At 47.1% G+C, this 18811-nt stretch overlaps 1 protein-coding gene across 2 annotated transcripts in view; it reads left to right on the forward strand.

The window, feature by feature from the left end:
• The window catches only part of IGF1R (insulin like growth factor 1 receptor), a 1553571-nt gene that overhangs the window by 1475258 nt on the left and 59502 nt on the right, over window positions 1-18811 (forward strand). The window contains exon 21 of one of the 2 annotated variants that reach the window (XM_078683134.1): window positions 14557-14686. The exons of the other annotated variant lie outside the window; for it this stretch is intronic. Within the exon in view, the coding sequence (XP_078539260.1) occupies window positions 14557-14563 (7 nt within the window). The 3' untranslated portion in view covers window positions 14564-14686. Of the gene's footprint in view, window positions 1-14556; window positions 14687-18811 lie in introns of those variants that run through there. 2 annotated transcript variants of the gene reach the window in all.

An 18811-nucleotide genomic window follows, 5' to 3' on the forward strand; every position in this document is an offset into this window, starting at 1 on the left:
TCATAATATGGAACATTGTTATGCACTTTAAAAAAATTGATTTATTTTCCAGCTATACTTATTGCACTGTGTCTATTGGCCGCAGGGAGCAAGAAGTCTACTGTTTGTAAATGAAACTCTTTGAAATGGGAGAAAATTTAAAAGAAGAGTTAACTTAATCATTGAGGTAACTTTTCATTTTATTTTTCTCCCATTTAAAAGCATTCTGAAACATAATTTTATTCACAACTCCAATATTGAGTTGACAAGATTTTTTTATTTAAAAGGTAAATACCTCTGTGCTTCAATTCTTCACCTCTGTGCCCCATCCTTGTTTATAAATGGTTTATAAATCTCACTGAGAACATCTCATTATCAGGTCCTGCTACCTGAAGCCTGATGATATTAATGTAAAACAAACACAGCCTTCCCATAACTTTAAAAGTAAAATATGACCTTGTGCTTATTTTAAAATGAACTCATGGCTGTAAGCCACTCTGAAGGTGCCTGGGAGCTACTGGCAGACTGCGCTTGAATTGTTGGAGACCACCTGATCTAAAGTAATGAAAATGTTAAAAATTGCTAAATTATTGAAATAATTAGGTAATAATAAGGTATTCCTGGGGTTGGATAAAAGGAAAATAAATAGTCTTATTTCAGAGGAGAAAAGCAAACTTGCAGGGGGTTGTGGAAATATAAAAGCACACCTGTAAATGCATATATCCAACAGGGGCACAAATTCAAAAATAATGTGTAATCAAAAATATCCACACATAGGCAGTCCATAAACTATAGTCAAAAATTCAAATAATAGTCTAAATCTCCAACAAATGTCCAATGTCCTAAATAATAACAAAGTCATTGACCCAAGCCAGAGAAGGTATGGGCATCAAGTTCTTGGCTTGGGGGCTGGTCTTCCTGGGCATCCTTCAGCTCACTTTCCAGCTCAACAATGTTTATAACCTCCTCTGATGCGGCTGACTATTGCAGGGTAAAACACCCCAAAAGAAATTCTATATACAAGAGTAGTGGGGGAAGCAAGCAAGCAAGGCATTCAAATTAAGAGACGGTAGAGCATGAGATGGGATAGTTTGGGGAGGCAGACTAGACGTTATTGCTGCGGTCAAGGAGGTCCTGACATCCTCTCTGATTGGTTATAAGACCTCCTTGAAAGCAGACAATGAGACATAACCCGGGGGAAGAGAGTGGCTAACACACAAAGGGGGTGATTTGCATACCTTTTGCGCTGGTTTAGCATCACAAAAGTGACTCAAACTAGCACAAATGTATTTTTTCCTATTTTCTTTCCAGCGCAAAACTGGTTTTACGCTGTAAAGTACCCTGTAAGTAGCACAAAGCAGCGCAAAGCACTGCTTTGCATTACTTTGCGCCGAGGGGGCGTTACATGGGTGGCAGATGGGCGTTCCCATGCAGCCACCCATGCCTTTTGACGCAAAACCATATTTACAAAGATTTATAAACGTGGTTTGCCCCAAAAGTTAACGCCCCTTCAAAGGAGGTGCTAACATGAGAAAAGCATTAATTTCTCTGTGCTTTTCCCACTTTCCATATGTGCTGTACTGTGCAGCACGTATGCAAAGTGGGAAAAGCTTTGCATCATGCCTAGCATAATATTTTGTACAGGAAGGTTATCCTTCCTGTACAAAACCTATGCTACACTCGTGCACACACCTTAACGCTGCGGCGCTAAGGTGTGTGCTTGGCACACAGCTGCTGAAATCAGCGCTGGCGCAAGGGAAAGGGGAGGAGAGAGCCATATCTCTGAAGATAGGTCGCTCTCCTCCTCCCTGTCACGCAACGCAGCGCAACCTTGCACGGGCTGTGCTGCGTTTCGTGACTTTTAAAAAAATCTCCCGCAAAGGGTTGAGGGTGTCTGGGCAAAAGTGTCCCTTGACTGCTGATCTTATTCTGCGCAGGAACTATGAGGAGGAGAAAGTGAAAAGGGGGTGTAGCTGAAGGCCTGTGAAGTACCGGGGCCTCTGGAGTTAAGAAGGAGTTGAGTTCAGGCGGGTGGTGGAGCCTGTTCTATGGACAGCAATGGATGCTCTTTCTCAAGGCAAGGAAGAGCTCCAACATCTGCCTCCTCCTGGCTTGTGGTGTCCGCACCATCTACCCCCACAGCTGGCTCTACAGCCTCCGTTGGGAACCATTTGGTCAAGGAACATGTTGTCTCCGGGTAGGTGCAATCTCCCTATTGGCAGAACTGGCTTTTGCAATCGGCCATCTGGGCCCCTGCCTAGTGTGCCAATCTACAGAGGGGAGCACAGAGCTGTCTGCATTAAGGACATGCATACAGCAGTGGCTCTAGTGATTCCGTATAATGTAGTTTAAATAATGTGTTACGTGCTGCATGTCCTGCTTTAAACACTTCTTCCTTCTTGCCCTCCCATTGCCCTCTCAGATCCTACCGCCACACACCACCAACTCTCCTCTCCAGCAAACAACTTGGCATCAGAATGACTGAGTTAATCTGTGGATAATTCGGGTGAATGGGAGGAGTGAAGGTGATTGTGTTGAGAGGCCAGTCACTGCTGTATGTAGCCTAGGATTGAACTGTGAACAGTGGGCCCTCTGCTGCCTGATTTCACAGCAGCAACAGGGAGCCTGCCACATATCTTTCCACCCAGGGTAGTATTCGAGCAAGGGCTGGCTCTGCCTGCTGGTATTGGGTTCCCCCTCCTCAATGGTAGTGGATAGCTCTTGCGCCTGCTTTGCACTTAAGGATTTTGATCTTTGCCTGCCTTCGGTTCTGCTGCAATATGTCTTAACCAGTTCTGTCCGCTTAAAATTAAGTATAAAACCAGCAAAAATACATAGATATGTCCAATATTTCGCATCAATTCCAAATTCTATTAATGAAAGGATATTTTAACTCTATACATGCTAATTTGTCTATAAATAGTGTATTCGAATATCTATAGTAGAGTGGCATGCTACACTGGTCTATACACGGTCCATACTCCTCTGATAGCTGAAAGGCTTAAACCAATAGAGTTAGACTTAATAACGAGTGTGTTAGACCCCCTTCAGAAAGAAGAGCTAGACATTCCACTTTCAATAGAAGCAGTTGAAAGTTCTGGCATTTTAAGGAGAGGCAGTGACACAGGGACGACTTCTGCATGAAATTACGGGTACCACCATTGTGGTTATTCCCAAACCTGGGAAGGACCCTGGGGACAGCTCTTTATACTGCCCAATCTCACTGATAAATAAAGAGACTACAATCTTGGCGAAAGTCTTGGCTGCCAGGTTTATTGGTAATAAGATCCCTTGTCCATGCTGATCAAAACTTCTTCCACTGAATCAGCCATTGTATACGCCACTTGCTGGTGGCCATGGCCAAGGCAGCATAGTTGCAAGAGGCTACAGCTTTTGTGTAAATTGATTTTAGTGAAGGCTTTCGATTTGGTTCACTTGCCTTTTAGGTTTCAGATCCTGAATTAGATGAACATCGGACCTCACTTCATGCGGGTTGTTTAGGTTCTCAATTGTGACTCTTGGGAATGAGTCTGAGTTAATGGAATGCAATACTCCCTTTTCCAGATAGAATGAGGGCTGAGGGACGGATGCCCCATCTCCCCAGCCCTGTTTGTGTTAGTTGTTGAACCACTACACAGAGTGGATCTCACTTGATGCTCCGCTGTGGGGAATCTGACGAAGCCCAGATCACATTTATCTAATCCCACTCTATACCCATGCCCTTATTGTTTACCTACAAGAGCTGTAATGCCATGTTCCCAGGCTGAAGGACTATATGCAAATGTATGGGGATGCCTCTGGCTTTAAGGTAAACTACACTAAGTCGTAATATGTGTTTATAGCGGAATGCCACCTGGAATTTCCAGATTGGGAAACACTGAGTTAATCAGGCAACCATTTCAAATACCTGCACATTAATAAATTGAGAAACCCACAGCGAAGCTGGGATCTCAATATCGCCCCCCCCCCCAGCCCCCTTGCTGGCACAGACGATGAAGGAGGTGAACGCTTGGGGGGTGTTGCCTCTCTCAATCATTTGCCGCAGCCTCTTTTTAAGCTGGTGGGTTTGCCTCAATTTGCTTTCAAAATTCAAAATATCCTCTATATGCTGGCTGCGACCCTGTTCACTGAACTTAACTCCTAAATTAAGTAAATTCTTTTGGGTGGCTGCACAATCCCGGATCTCATTTGTTAAATGCATACACGCTCCTTTTGATAGCCTTCCCAGGCAGGATAAACAAGATGGCATGTTCTATTTGGTAACCGAATGCGGGGACAGTCCCTGGCGCCTAGCACATGTTGGTGACTGCTCTGAAATGTTCTAGATAAAGCGGGTGCTTGTGTTATACTTAAATGGAATAAAGATAGCACACCATAAAAATATGCACAGAACAAACGTGTAGTATGATAAAGGTTCCCCCAAAAAACTAATGACTTTTTCAAAACTGTGCAAGAAGGACTCATCGCTGCGCACCGACACTCCTATTACACTATAAAAGCCTCGGTTAAAATCATTGGTGTCTTCATGTTAAAAGTTTACATTTAAGAAGAATGATTCAAGCAAATGACTAAGGAGACAGTGCCCCTGTAACACCGGGTGATACACGGGCTCGTGCAGAGACTCTGCAGTTAAACTAGATGTCCAGACTGACCCCGACATCCATCCATGATTGTACATGGACCTATATATAAGTTAGAAATGCCCGCCTGGGCCTTACTTTGTTGTGTACTGCCCGACTTCCGGACCCGAAGTCCCGAGTTCACAATTTAGTAGTCCTACTGTCCTAGTACTCCGGGCAGCAACCTGTTCAGATTCAGACTGCCGCGGACCCTTGGCTCCAAAAAACATGCAGTCCGACTCCGATTGAAGAAGACACTCTCGGGATTCAGTCTCAGGTCGAGTCTGCGCAGACTAGATTCCTCGGCACACCTTTCCCAACTCGTCACAGGGTGGGTCCCACCACGCCCTGTAATGAGTTGGGAAAGGGCTGGGTGACATGCTCTCCACTCTCTGATTGAGGTGGAGGGTTAGCGATACCGGGCTTGGATTTATAATGCCCGGGGCTAACTTTACCTCCACACCATCAGGGGGTGGAGACTGGGCCTTGAAGCTAGGTCTTTGCCGAACTGATGACATCACAGCCTTCAGGGCTGTGATGTCGTCAGCCCGGCAAACACTTAGGCTTCGAGGCGCAAGCAAGCAGAGTCAGTGTCACGTGACTCTGTTTACAATCGTCATTGGAGAACGGCAGCAGTGTCGGTAAGTGGGGCAGACAGTGCCAGTGTTCTTCTATATATACTTACACTACATAAAGGGGATATTTTTTTATTGAAAACAAATATGAGCATTGCCATTGCTATTGACGAAAGTAATGGGGCAGAGTCCCAACACCCTTTAAGAGAAACCGCCACTGCATTAGATATTGATCCATGGTTTGCTGGGTTGGATGGGTCAAGATTCTATGGCAGGACCGGAGGCTTCTGATTATGCTTTCTCATTTCTTTACTGCACAAACAGCAGCCAATAAAAATGAAACTACAAATGTAAAAAATAAAATTTCCCAAGAGGCTTTGAACCACGCCTCCAATACAACAACCAATCACAGTGGTAATAAGCATATAAAGTATAGAGACACTAATCTGGCCTCCTCTTTCTTTGCTGCTCCGCAGCCCAGATAAGTGCTCTTTACGTTATATGCTTATTCTGCTTCTAGGCAGGCCTCATATTGTGATTATCGCCCATGGCGTTTATTTGCTGACATAGCGATTTATATTGTGTGTATTGCACTGTTGGACCTTTGTTTGCAGGTTTTTCGTAGGTATTCTGACTCATACTTGTACGCCGCTACCGGCTTCCTTTCCCCTCCGGAGCGGAGCTCTTCTGGCCCGCTCCGTGTCGGCTAGCTTCCGTTTGGAGCGCGTGTTGCGCTGGTAGGCCCCCCTTACCTCCCGATTGCTGCTACTCCAGCGCGGCCGCGTCGCTCGCGGTCCGCGACTTAGCCCCCCCCCTCGGGGAAGAAAGCACACGTCGGAGCTCGCCTGATGCCCGGCGTGCGCCGTCAGTGACTCGCGCGCATCAGTGTGCGCGCGCAGCCCGACTCTAGTGCCTGCAAGACGCTCTGCCCCCGGCTGAAGTGGGGAATCACGCAGTTTGGCCAGGAGCCGAGGGGCCGTTTTAACATCAATTAAGCAGCGTTTTCCACCGCAATTTGCATCGGAGCTAGACAGCATTAACCCCTTGCTTCCCAGTGAGTGTGGAAGTGGGACAATTTTTGGCAACCCTTTTCTAAGCCAGATAAGGGTTGTTTTTCCCTCCATTAGTCCTAGAATTGGACTTTTACGCCTGAATTTGAACGCCCTCGCCTGGGCTGGCAATTGTGCTTCCCTCTGGGGACTTAGAGTGGAATTTACAATTCCTTGTGGATATGGCAGATACGGAATACTGCGATGAGGAGGGTGCTGCGTGTGACTACCAGGGCAATGATGAATATTACGAGGAGGAGTCTATAGAGGATATTATTGATAAGAAACTGGACGCTAAACTTGATAAACGCCCTTTCTTCAGCCCTTTAACCAAGAAACTGGAGCTTTTTGTCCCTGGTAAGCCGCTTCCCCTTTCTAATCAGGACCATTCCCGCCCTCCCCCCCCCTAAGAAGGTGGCTATTGACCCGGCCTGGCCCCACACCCAGTCCTATGATAAACTATATAAATCCAAAGAATCTTCTGCTGGTGACAAGGCCTTGCCGTCCCGTCCCCTCCCCTCCCCTCCCCCCTGAAGGATACCACTACTGACACTGATACTGATACGGACTTCTCAGATGCTGCTCCTCGCAAGCGCACCAAGAAACGTAGACATGCCTCCCCGCCTGTCACCCCTTCGCCCTTCTCCTTTGACCCATCGGATATTGTGCACCCTAGGTCCTCTGATTGGGTCCCTCCCCCGGCTGTATCGGAATACCTGGAAACCCACCTCCGCAAAGGTTTTGACAAAGAGGTGAGAGCACGCCTTAAGTCCGAGTGTCCCCGTCCCGATTTGGCCCACAAAGTGGCCGTCACACCCGACATTGACACTTCCATGACTACTTTTCTTAAAAAATATAAGAAAGACCCTAAAAAAGGGATTGATCGCGCGCTCAGAGAGTGTGCCAAGATAAGGTCCTTGACCTTTCAGGGCCGTTGGCCAAGATCCTGGAACTGGCCCTTCAAGCTCAGGAGACAGGGGATGCCATTCATCCTGAAGTCCTAGCAGGTTGGGCGCAACGTGCCATTTGCATGCTGGGGAACACCAACTGCGCTTTAGCTTCTGAAAGGCGGAAGTCAGTATTGCTCCGGATTGACCCTCAGTTGGTAGAGTTGGCTTGACCCTCAGTTGGTAGAGTTGGCTTCGTCAGAGCCGGGTCCTTTGGCGGAAGGACAGTTGTTTGGGGACAACGTTGTGAAAGACATTGCAAAATTTGTTAATACCTTTGCGTCCCTTGATAAATCTCAAGCCTCCTTGAAGAGGGTGTTGCACCAGGTCTCTAATAGGGCCGGGCGTGGTAGAGGACGCTCGACCGGCCGCTATTCAAATACCAGTCCTCAAAGGGGCTACGCTCCTAGACGGGGCAGAGGATACACACAAGAACCGGACCAGGCCGGTTTCTACCCGTCAAGATCGCTTGGCTTCAGAGGCCGCTATAATCGAGGTGTCAACAGAGGTTACAAGAACTTCGACAATCAGTCCTCTGGTAAGTCAGGTGTGCTTGGCTCCGTTAGGGGGCAGGTTGCGTCACTTTGTGGTGAATTGGACGAGCCTCACTTCAGATGTTTGGGTCCTCCGGACCGTCCAGTGTTACCAGATAGAGATGTTGGAATGTCCCTTTCAGGCCTCTCCCCCTCCCCCTCTCCTTTTTTCCCTTCTAGAAGAGAGTTTTATCGACTCCGAACTAGAAGATTTGTTAGCCAAGGAGGCTATTGCTGTGGGACCCTTCATCCCCGGAGGCTTCTGCAGCAACGTCTTCCTAGTACAGAAGAAAGGAGGCGGTCAACGCCTAGTTTTAAATTTGAGAGACTTCAATCCATATGTCACGTATCGCCACTTCAAGATGGAGGGTATCCATCTTTTACGAGACCTTCTGTTGGAAAACGACTGGATGGTCCGTTTGGATCTAAAAGATGCATATCTGACGGTCCCCATCTTTATTTGCGGTTTTTATAGAGCGCAATACTCATCCCGAGGGATATCACGGCGCTAGTACCAGATAGCAAATACTGATGGCGGATGCTAAGAAGCTAGAATTTGGGGAAGAGGTGGGTTTTCAGTTTTTTCCGAAACTGGAGATAGTTTGTGGTATGTCTCAGGTCGGTGGGGAGCTCATTCCACCTTTTTGCTGCCAAGAAGGAAAAGGAGCGACCACCTGTTCTAACTTTATAGTTGCGTTTCGTCTTGGCCAGAGCAGATTGAGAAGAACGTAAGTTCCTGGTGGGAACATAAAATTCAATCTTACCTTGAAGAATTGTGGGGCCGGTTTTATGTAGAGCTCTGTGGGCATGGCTAAGCAATTTAAAGGCGGCCCTCTGACGCATCGGTAGCCAATGGAGTATCTTTAAGCATTCCGATGCCGAGTCTAGTTTGCCCTTGTTGCAGATAAGTTTAGCCGCCAGATTTTGAAAAACCTGCAGGCGAGAGAACAGATGTTCATTCATCCCTACAAATAGCGCATTGCCATAGTCCAGGCGACTGACCAGTAGGGCCTGTGTGACTGAGCGTCTGCAATCCAGGGGTATCCATGGGAATATCCTGGCTAGGAGTTTTAGAATGGCAAAGCCCTTGCCACAAAGGGATCGAACATGATCCTTCATGGACAGGTCATCGTCCATGATAATTCCCAAATTCCTGGCATGTTGCTTTGGAGTGGCGGCCAATCCCAGTGAAGGTGGCCACCAAGTGGCGTCCCATATACTTTTGGCACCACCAAACAACAGAATCTCTGACTTACCTGCGTTCAGCTTTAGGCAGTGGGCATGCATCCACTGGGCCATTTCGGAGAGGCAGTCATGTAGCTTGGTTTTAGTTATATCAGGCCCTTCCTCCATAGTCACCATCAGCTGCGTATCATCCGCATAAGAGCAAATGCCGATGACCCACTTTCTTCCAATGTCGGCAAGAGATAATATATAGACATTGAAAAGAGTGGGGCTCAGTGAGGCACCCTGGGGGACCCCGCAGCTGATGGGATTGGGCCTGGAGTGGAACTGACCCATATGTACTGCCTGAGTGCGGTTGCTCAGAAAAGACTGTAGCCAGTTCAATGCCGTGGATTGAACTCCTTTACTCCGAAGTATGTTCAGCTGGCAGTTGTGGGATACCGTGTCGAATGCCGCTGACAGGTCAGGCAGTATCAGCGCCACCGCTCCACCTTGGTCGGTGGAGGATCTGATACTGTCCGACACTGCCAGCAGCGTTGCCTCGGTACTAATATTGGCTCGAAAGCCAGTCTGAGAGGAGTCTAGAAGGGAGTTACTTTCTAGGTACCTGGTCAACTGTGCATTCACCAGTTTCTCTAAAACTTTAGAGAGGTAGGGAAGCTGGGAGATCGGTCTGTAATTCTCTGGGTTGAGAATATCAGATCCCGCCTTCTTCAGAAGGGGGGTCACAGAGGCGTGTTTCCAGGCATCCGGAAAAATGGCAGTACTTAGAGATTTATTAAAGATTTGTGTGATCAAGGGGCAGAGCGTGGACGCGACTCTTGAGAACACAAAATGGGGGCAGGGGTCCAGAGGTGAACCAGCTTTCCCTATGGTCAGGGCTGCTAGGACCTCTTCTTCAGAGAATGGTTCGAAGCCAGTTAAACGGGGTACATTTCCTAGGTCTGGTGGAATAGTGAGGACTTCGGATGGCATCACAGTCTTGGATGGGTTGTCAGAGTTGCTAGGAGTATGTTGGGGAGTGAAGGTAGAATAGATTCCCTTGATTTTTTCAGAAAAGAAGGTGTTAATGCGTTCACAAGCCTCAACCGAAGGGGTGAGTGTTTGTGAAGTATTAGATGGTTTGCTCAGCTCCTTCACTATGTTAAACAGTTCCTTTGCTGAGTTACTGTTTTCCTGAATGCGTTGAGCGAAATAGTCCTTCTTTGCATTTTTGATGGCCAAAATATACTGCCTCCGTTTATGGACATAGTCTAATCCGGCTTCACTGTCTTTAGACTGTCTCCAGAGATGTTCAGATTTTTGACATTCCTTTTAAAAAGTTTTTTTTTTAGGTGAGGAGTGTACCATTTTTCTGTAATAGGTTTTTTCCTGGTTTCCCGCATCGGAGCTAATTTGTTTAGTGTTTGCAGTATTCCAGTATTTAGCAGGGCAACGTCATTGTAGACAGGGGAGCCATCCAGTAGTTTAACATTAGCCTCTTGGAAATGTTTCTCAAAGTTGGATTCATTGATTAGCCTCCAGGCTCGTTTGGAGATCTGAGGGACTACCTTAGATTTCAAAGATTTACCGGGAAGGGCAAATGAGAAGGATATGAGGGAATGGTCCGACCAGGATAGGGGGAGGACCTCACTTATGTTGGTGGATTCGATGTTAGTAAATAGTAGGTCTAATGTATGACCAGCTATATGAGTGGGGCCCACTACCCACTGCTTGAGATTGAGAATCCCCATGTCATATTCCAGCTGGGAAGTACCTGGAGCATCCATTTTCTCATAGTGGATGTTGAAGTCACCAACAATTAGATAGTGTTTATGTTTTAGACAAAGTGGCAGGAGTTGATTCAGTAGTTTGGCACTAAGACTGACTTGTTGTCCAGGGGGGTTGTATATAACTGCACCAGCGAGGATTGTAAGGCCCTCATAGAGTACTTTAAAAGGTAGGGTCTGATGCTCTGTGTGGGTAATAGTTAATTCCACAAGACATGTTAGGTGATCCCTGAATATCACAGCAACCCCCCTCCTCTTTTACCAGATCTATCTAGCATAATGATTTTATAATTAGGGGGAGGGCGTTGGCTAGATCCGGAACATTGGTGTCGGATAGCCAGGTTTCCGTAATGAAAGCTAGGTCCGGGGTCTTTGATGTGAGTAAGTCCCAAATATTCCAGGGCATGTCTAGGTAGGGATCTAGGTAGGGATCTAGCGTTAAAATATAGACAATTCAGGGTTAGATGGTTTCTAACGTGAGTTGTGTGATGGTCTAATGAAGATTGACTCATACTGGACCAACGACATGCAAGGCAGGAAATTGGTCCATAAGATAATCCTGGCCCTTTTGGGTACATGGGTTAGCTTTATGACCCTTTTTGTCTTCACGAAGGGCTAGCAACTCACTGCGGGAGTAGTAGATAGGTGTGGACGAGTTTCGGAAGAAACTTGCAGGGGGTATAGCCCCTAGTCCCGGCCGGTCGCGGACGTGCGCAGACGGGCTTGCCTTAGGCGCGCCTTAGGCGCGCAAACGGCGCGTCCGCTGCGCGACCGGAAGATGCACATTTTTTATACAGGAAGGGAGAAGGCGGCGGGGGCGTGGCCTCTCAAAAAAGGGGCATGGCCTTTGTGCTCGGCGGGAATGGCGGCAATGGAGTTTGTAGTTTGCCCCGCTGCAGCGCCAGAATCCACTGCGTGGGTTTGCCAGGAGCGTGGTGGAGCCCTGAGCAGAGGACAGGTGAGGTTAAAAACAATATATTTGTGACACTCAAAGTTTAAAAAATAATGCTCGTGCAAATTCTACTCCCGGCTTCCGCCTCAGGAGATTTAGCTGTCTGAGTGGTGCTTGTGTTCAGCGACCTTTAGTAGTGGCGGCGGGGGGGCGTGGCCTCTCAAAAAAGGGGCGTGGCCTGTGTGCTCGGCGGGAATGGTGGCAATGGAGTTTGTAGTTTGCCCCGTTGCAGCGCTAGAATACGCTGCGCGGGTTTGCCAGGAGCGTGGTGGAGCCCTGAGCAGAGGACAGGTGAGGTTAAAAACAATATATTTGTGACACTCAAAGTTTAAAAAATAATGCTCGTGCCCCTCTCATTAAAAGTTCTTACAATTCCCTTGGAAAGGGCAGTGGTACCGGTACAGGGTGCTCCCCTTTGGTCTGTCCTCAGCCCCTTGGGTGTTCACCAAGCTTCTCAAACCGGAGATCTCTCGCCTCCGAGAGATGGGAGTGCGTCTCATTGTTTACCTAGACGACATGCTCATTCTAGCCCAAGATCGGTCCCTTCTTCTCACCCACTTGGAGTGGACGACGTCCCTACTGCAGAATCTGGGGTTCGTCATCAATACCAAGAAATCTATGATGATTCCGAACCAGCAGATGGAATTCCTAGGTTTTCTGATAGACTCAGTCTCAGCTGAACTCCTCCTTCCTCTTCACAAGATCAGGTCCATCAAGAGAGAAATAACATCCACATTGACCAAGGAGATGATCTCCTTGCGGGTTCTGGCGAGGATTGTGGGCCTCCTGGCCTCGTCAATTCAGGCCATTTTTCCGGGCCCCCTACATTACAGGGCCCTTCAGAGACTGAAAATCTTTTATTTACAGAGGAGGTTTCATTACGATCATCTCATTCCTCTTTCCCCCGAGGCCCGAGAGGAGCTTCAGTGGTGGCTAGAACACATGTCGGCCTGGAACGGTCGAGCCATCTTTGGCGCAGCCCCATATGTGATAATCGAGTCAGACGCCAGCCAGTGGGGCTGGGGCGCTCGCTGTGGAGACTTTACCACAGGCGGACGGTGGTCAGCAGACGAACTCACACTACACATAAACTGTCTAGAGTTGTTGGCAGGGTCCTTTGCCATCAGGTCTGTCTCACCGCTGAAGAGCAATTGTTGTATACTCCTTCGAATGGACAATGTCTCAGCGGTGAGATACATCAATCGGTTAGGGCGGATGAAGTCCCGCATGCTGGTGCACATTGCGAAGCAATTTTGGCACTATTGCCTGGATCGCAAGATCTCTGTGGTTGCAGAATACCTTCCGGGGAAATTCAATCAGGTGGTGGATTGAAATTCCCGGTTTCTCCGAGACTTCAGCGATTGGAGACTTCATCCATCGCTGTTTGCTCGGATCATGACTATGCGAGGCCCCTGTCAGATAGATCTGTTTGCCTCTCGCCTCAATGCCCATCTTCCCCTGTTTTACAGCTGGAGACCGGATCCGATGGCGAAGGGAACGGACGCGTTCCTACACCATTGGGGGCAACGGAGGAATTATGCCTTTCCCCCGTTTGCTCTGATCCCGAGAGTGGCGGCCTTTGTGTGCCGGCAGAGGGCGACGATAGTGTTGGTGACCCCGTTCTGGTCGACTCAGTCGTGGTTTCCCACACTGTTGGAGTTATCTGTGGACCTTCCCTTCCGGCTCCGAGTTTTTCCGACGCTTCTGCAGGATACAGTGGGTGCTTGCCATCCCTTAATCCTGCAGAATCAGTTGACTTTGATGGTGTGGACGCTCTCCGGAGACATGAATGCATTGCATGCCTTTCACAGGAGGCTTCCAGCTTTATGCAGCAGGCGTGGGCTCCTTCCACCCGGAAATGATACTCTGCATCTTGGAAGAAATGGGTGGGTTGGTGCCTTCCAAAACAGGTGGATCCTGTGGGATCAAATGTAACTGATGTTCTGAATTTTCTGTCTGAATGTGAAGCTTCGGGCCTGGCTTACAGGTCGGTGAATAATTTCAGGTCTGCTATTTCTGCTGGACACGATCACATCGATTGTAAGCCTGTGGGGATGCATCTCTTGGTGTGTAAATTGCTTAAAGGGGTTCGGGTGGCCAATCCTCCTCGGCCCAGGTATTCCACGCTTTGGGATGTTACAAAAGTTCTTAACTTGTTGGAAACCTGGCCCGATATTGGTGATTTATCTTTAAAACAGCTTTCTGCCAAGCTTACTATGCTTCTGTGTCTCATTTCATGTCGCAGAGTTTCAGATGTTAGAGCTTTAGACTTGGCTGGTAGGATGTTTTCTCCACAGGGTGTTTACTTTGTTATTACACTACGAACTAAGACTATGTCACGCTCAGTGGAGTACCCCGCTTTTCCACATAATAGCAAGTTATGTGTTTTGCAGTGTCTGAAATGCTATGAGGAGCGTACTATTGCACATAGGTCTGATCCCTTAGGCCAGTTGCTAATCTCTGTTCAGAAACCCTTCAAACCAGTCGCAGCGGCTACTTTAGCCAGATGGGTTCGTTGGATTATGTCAGAGGCTGGCATTGACATTTCACTTTATGGTGCTCACTCAGCTAGAGGTGCGTGGCTTCTAAAGCCTATTTGTTGGGTTCCCGTTTGGAGGACATCCTCAAGGCGGCTGATTGGTCTTCGGACTCAATGTTTAAAGTTTTTTATTATAAACCTATTCCTCATGTTTCTGATGCTGTGTTTGGTGAGCTTTGAACCAGCATAATTAGAAGCCTCCGGTCCTGCCATAGAATACAAAATTTTCTCGCTATCGCGACAAGAATTTTAGATTCTATTAAGGACACGGAGGCGAGGATTATCCCACCCGTTGGGACAGTTATTTAACTGTAGAGTTATTGAAGTTATGTTGTTTAACATCTTTATACCCACCCAGTGAGAAATGTAGTGGTGGGCTCCTTTTCTCAAACTTCTTTTTCTATTTTAGGAAATGATTCCAACAAGAGTTGAGTGCCTTCGTTGGATGGTATTGCTGTACCTTCCTGGCCGAAGATGATTCCTTCGTGAGTTTGGATTGTTCTCCGTTGAGAATTCCTAAAGGAACTGTTTTTTCTCTCCGTTGAGAGTTCAGGACTTGATTATTATTACGAGACTGTTCGCGCAAAGAAAGAGGAGGCCAGATTAGTGTCTCTATACTTTATATGCTTATTACCACTGTGATTGGTTGTTGTATTGGAGGCGTGGTTCAAAGCCTCTTGGGAAATGTTGTTTTTTACATTTGTAGTTTCATTTTCCTTGGCTGCTGTTTGTGCAGTAAAGAAATGAGAAAGCATAATCCTCACCTCCGTGTCCTTAATAGAATCTAAAATTCTTGTCGCGATAGCCAGAAAATTTTGTATTCTTGTTCTAGCGGTGTGGGCTGTGGGAGGTTTTCAACAAGAAAGAACCTTGTAAAAGGAACTTGTTGAAGGAGGGGTGTGGTTAGCCAGCCAAGATGGCGGACACGCTCTAACGAGGTTCTGTGCATTCTCCTCCTTATCCGCAATTAATCCTTCACCAACAGTTGCATCAGCAAACTAGGCCTACCTCATTTGCCTCCCGGAGTGCCTCAATATTGGCTCCTTCTCTCGTCGACTCGCAGGCTCAAATATATAGGGTTTGGAGGCAGGGACCCGGTGAAGTCCAAACTGATGTGAAAGCGGGACTGTCTACCTGCAGATCAGAGGCAAGACAAAAATTTGGTATGCTGGCCGGAGCCCCCACTGGGGACTCCACTTACACTGCCTGAGTGGGAAGGCGCTACTGGCCAACTTTCTCCTGAGACGTGGGGGCATTGTTATGTCTCAGGTGTGGCGGGACATTACATAATTTTCGTGATAAAACCTGCTCGGATTGAACTTCTCAACATGTGACACACTAACTAAATGTTTGGCAAAACTAAAAGGGGTAAAATGAGAACTGCGCAAGAGTATGCTGGGAGTGTTAGAGTAGAGAGCAAATGCACATGACTAATGTAGAAAATAAGTTAAAAGTCGAGGGTTTATTTTTCAATAACAACTAAAAAATAATAAGCAGCATGTAAGAAGAGGAAGCAAGCGAAAGCATTCGAAGAGCGTTTAATAGTGGAATTTTATAAAATAATAAATAACATTTGTATTTGTTTTCTTTAGAAGCATACTTACTGACCTGCAGAAAGAAGGCCAGAGAGTCTTTTAAATTAACATGGCATGTTAGAAATGTATTACAGATACTTGAAAATGTGATGTGTCCTTCGCAAGTTCCTGATGATGACCAAGGTTGCTCAGAGAGGATGTTTGAACAAAATTTTTATACGAGTTAGATGGAGAGACAAACAAAACACGGTAAAGAGAGTTTCCTCTGTTGGAAGTGATTACAGAGTGCAAAGTTATAACAATGGGACACTATGAAGTTAGGCACATTGAGAGAGTGGTGTGACTGAACACCTTCTGTTTTGACCAATCAAAAAGCATAAAACCATGTGAGATGACACAATGAGGGTTGCACTTTAGTCAATTTGGGTTATAACTAACAGTACTAAGGGGTGGAGTTTTTTTGGGTGCGCGTTTTCTTACTTGAAAGAGGCGAGAGCTGTGTTGGTTTTTCCAAATTCAATGGGCTGGCTGATTGTTCTGCTGATCCTGACTCTTCGACTTTGCTCCTTAGGGGCCTTGCTTACTCTCATGGCTAGAGGGTAGCTTTCCAGATTTCATGAATCTTATATGATCGGTTAGTATGATACTCTGAATTTGCATAAAATCTATTTGCAAATGTCTTTTATCTTTTGTCTCTACGCCTATGCACTCACTCATTACGCTGACATATGAGATGTATTATTGATGTTAAATTGCTACAGTTTCTTGTGTGATGACCTATAATTCGAGCTGTATTGTACTTGATGAGCAAATCACATTTATTTATTTAAAGCATTTTAAACTTTCAAATGAGTTTGTCATTATTAGAGTCATTGATTTATTTACGCAAGATCATTCTATAGTAAATTCTGATGTTATTATTTGTCAAACCCTGATTAACTATGAAAAATTAATTGCCAAGAAAGGATAATTAGGATGAGCAAATGGTAAGATTGGTTTAAACTCACCCAGCGTATTAGGAACTGTGGGGTTTTTGAACTGGGTCCTGAATGCTGGATCAGGGCACAAATGCTAGCACAGATGGTGTCGAGCAGCTTCCCTCCTCTAGGGTGTATCTCGCCTCAGTAACCCAGGGGCTGTGTTGGGCAAAGGTTCTGTGGTGCATTGGAAGGCCAGGGATGTGGGAACTGCCCTGTGCACTGTGGTGAATGCTGGAGTCAGTGCCTGCAGAGCTGAGCCCCGGCCGGGACCTTGCTGGAGCACCAACAGTTGACCAGTGAGTGAGCGGGGGCACAAGGGTGGATTCGGCCCAGGACCCCAGCTTGTACTGCAGACCACAAAACACCCAAGATGATGGACGGAATGTTGCACAATGGCAAAACATTCACCCCCAGTCACAGATCTGGGTTTAATCCATCGTTATTTTGCTCACCAAGCCACCCCAGTTCAGACATGCCATATGCAAATCAGTCTTGACCCTGTGCCTCATGGGAATAGTCCAGACCAAACTGCTAAGCCATGTCTTCCCTGGACCGGAATCAAGCATCCTAGGACCGGTTTCTGGCTATCAGCCGTCTTCAGCCAGGATAGCTTGATTCCAGTGGCTTAGTGAGCACGGGACCCACGTCTGGGCATACCCTTCCCCCTTAGGGTGAACAGCAAAACACACAAGATGATGGACAGAATGTTGCACAATGGCAAAACATTCACCCCAGTCACAGATCTGGGTGTAATTCATCGTTATTTTGCTCACCAAGCCACCCCAGTTCAGACATGGCCATATGCAAATCAGTCTTGACCCTGTATTTCAGACCACAGCGGCTGTGGCATATGCTGGGTCTGTGAAGTCTTGCCCTTTCTGTGCCCAGACGGGCAATTGTGACCAGAAGGGCCACATACCTCGAGGCTGCTCTTCTTCAGGCCAGGCGGCCTCCCTTACGACGTGGAGCCTTTTAACCCACAAACGAATGCTATGTGGCACTCGTTGAATACACTGCTGGACCCCTTTTTTTTCTCCAGAGAACTTTACTGCCTCACCCTCTATTGGAAGGAACCTACCACAACTAGGGCCTCTTCTCATCACAACATTTGCTATCGCTCATAAAAGTGCCCCATCCATTGTTTATGAGACTCCCTGGTCTTGTCTCACTGCTAGGTGCTGGTGCCCCGCCCAGTCTTGACCTCATTATGACCTGGAGAGTGTCAGTCCCCCCTCCTTCCCCATTATTCCCTGTGACACTACCAGTGCTGCAAATCACATCCATCCTTGACAACACATTGGTCTAAGAGGTGACAGAGGATTTTCATTGCTGGCTCCACAACAACGGGGACTACGCAACTGTGATAAAACTGCTCTGTTAACAAACGAAGCACTCCAGTTACCTGTCGCAAGCCTACCTGTTGCTAGCCCCTCCTATGCCCACCGCCCAACAAGTGGCCATGGTTCGCCTTCGCTCTGCTGACCTGACGGCTACAGCTCACACTTAGCTGCATATGGATTGGCCAAATGAGATTCATTTAGGGACTGAGTCACTTTTCCTTATGGTGTCGCTGGGAGCTAAACTAGATACAGTCCTGCAAGCTGCGGAGAAGATTGGTGCCATACTTGAACTGACACACACATCGTTGGAAGGTAGGATTGACAAAGTCATGGCAGACGTTAATCTCCTACATGCAGACCATTAAATGCTTACGGATAAAGTGCGAGACGCCGAACTCACACTGTTCACGCCCTTCTTCTCAGTTGAGCTGGCCCACTGCATCCCGACATGGAGCCACTGCTCAGTGCCAGCCCTAGACCCTTTCTCTCCTGCCTGCTGAACTGTAGGAATTGCAACACCATTCTGTGTGAATCACACAAGCTTCAAGAGAACAAGGTGAATAACACCTCGATAATGTTCTTCAAGACTACCCAGCAGCGGTCTACAAACAAAGGAACTCCTTCCAAGCTGTCAAGAGGAGGTTATACGTACTGGATTTGCACTTCTCCTTGCTGTTCCCTGCCCGCCTCTGATTGGCATTTTAGGGGCGAATACTTTCGGGTGTATAGGATACATTAGTGCTCATATAGTTATCTACACACAGTTTGTCCTCAACTAACATATGCTACTTGCTGTTATACTACCATCT

Source organism: Lissotriton helveticus, chromosome 3_1 (genome assembly GCF_964261635.1).
Source record: "Lissotriton helveticus chromosome 3_1, aLisHel1.1, whole genome shotgun sequence".
Taxonomy (NCBI): Eukaryota; Metazoa; Chordata; class Amphibia; order Caudata; family Salamandridae; genus Lissotriton; species Lissotriton helveticus.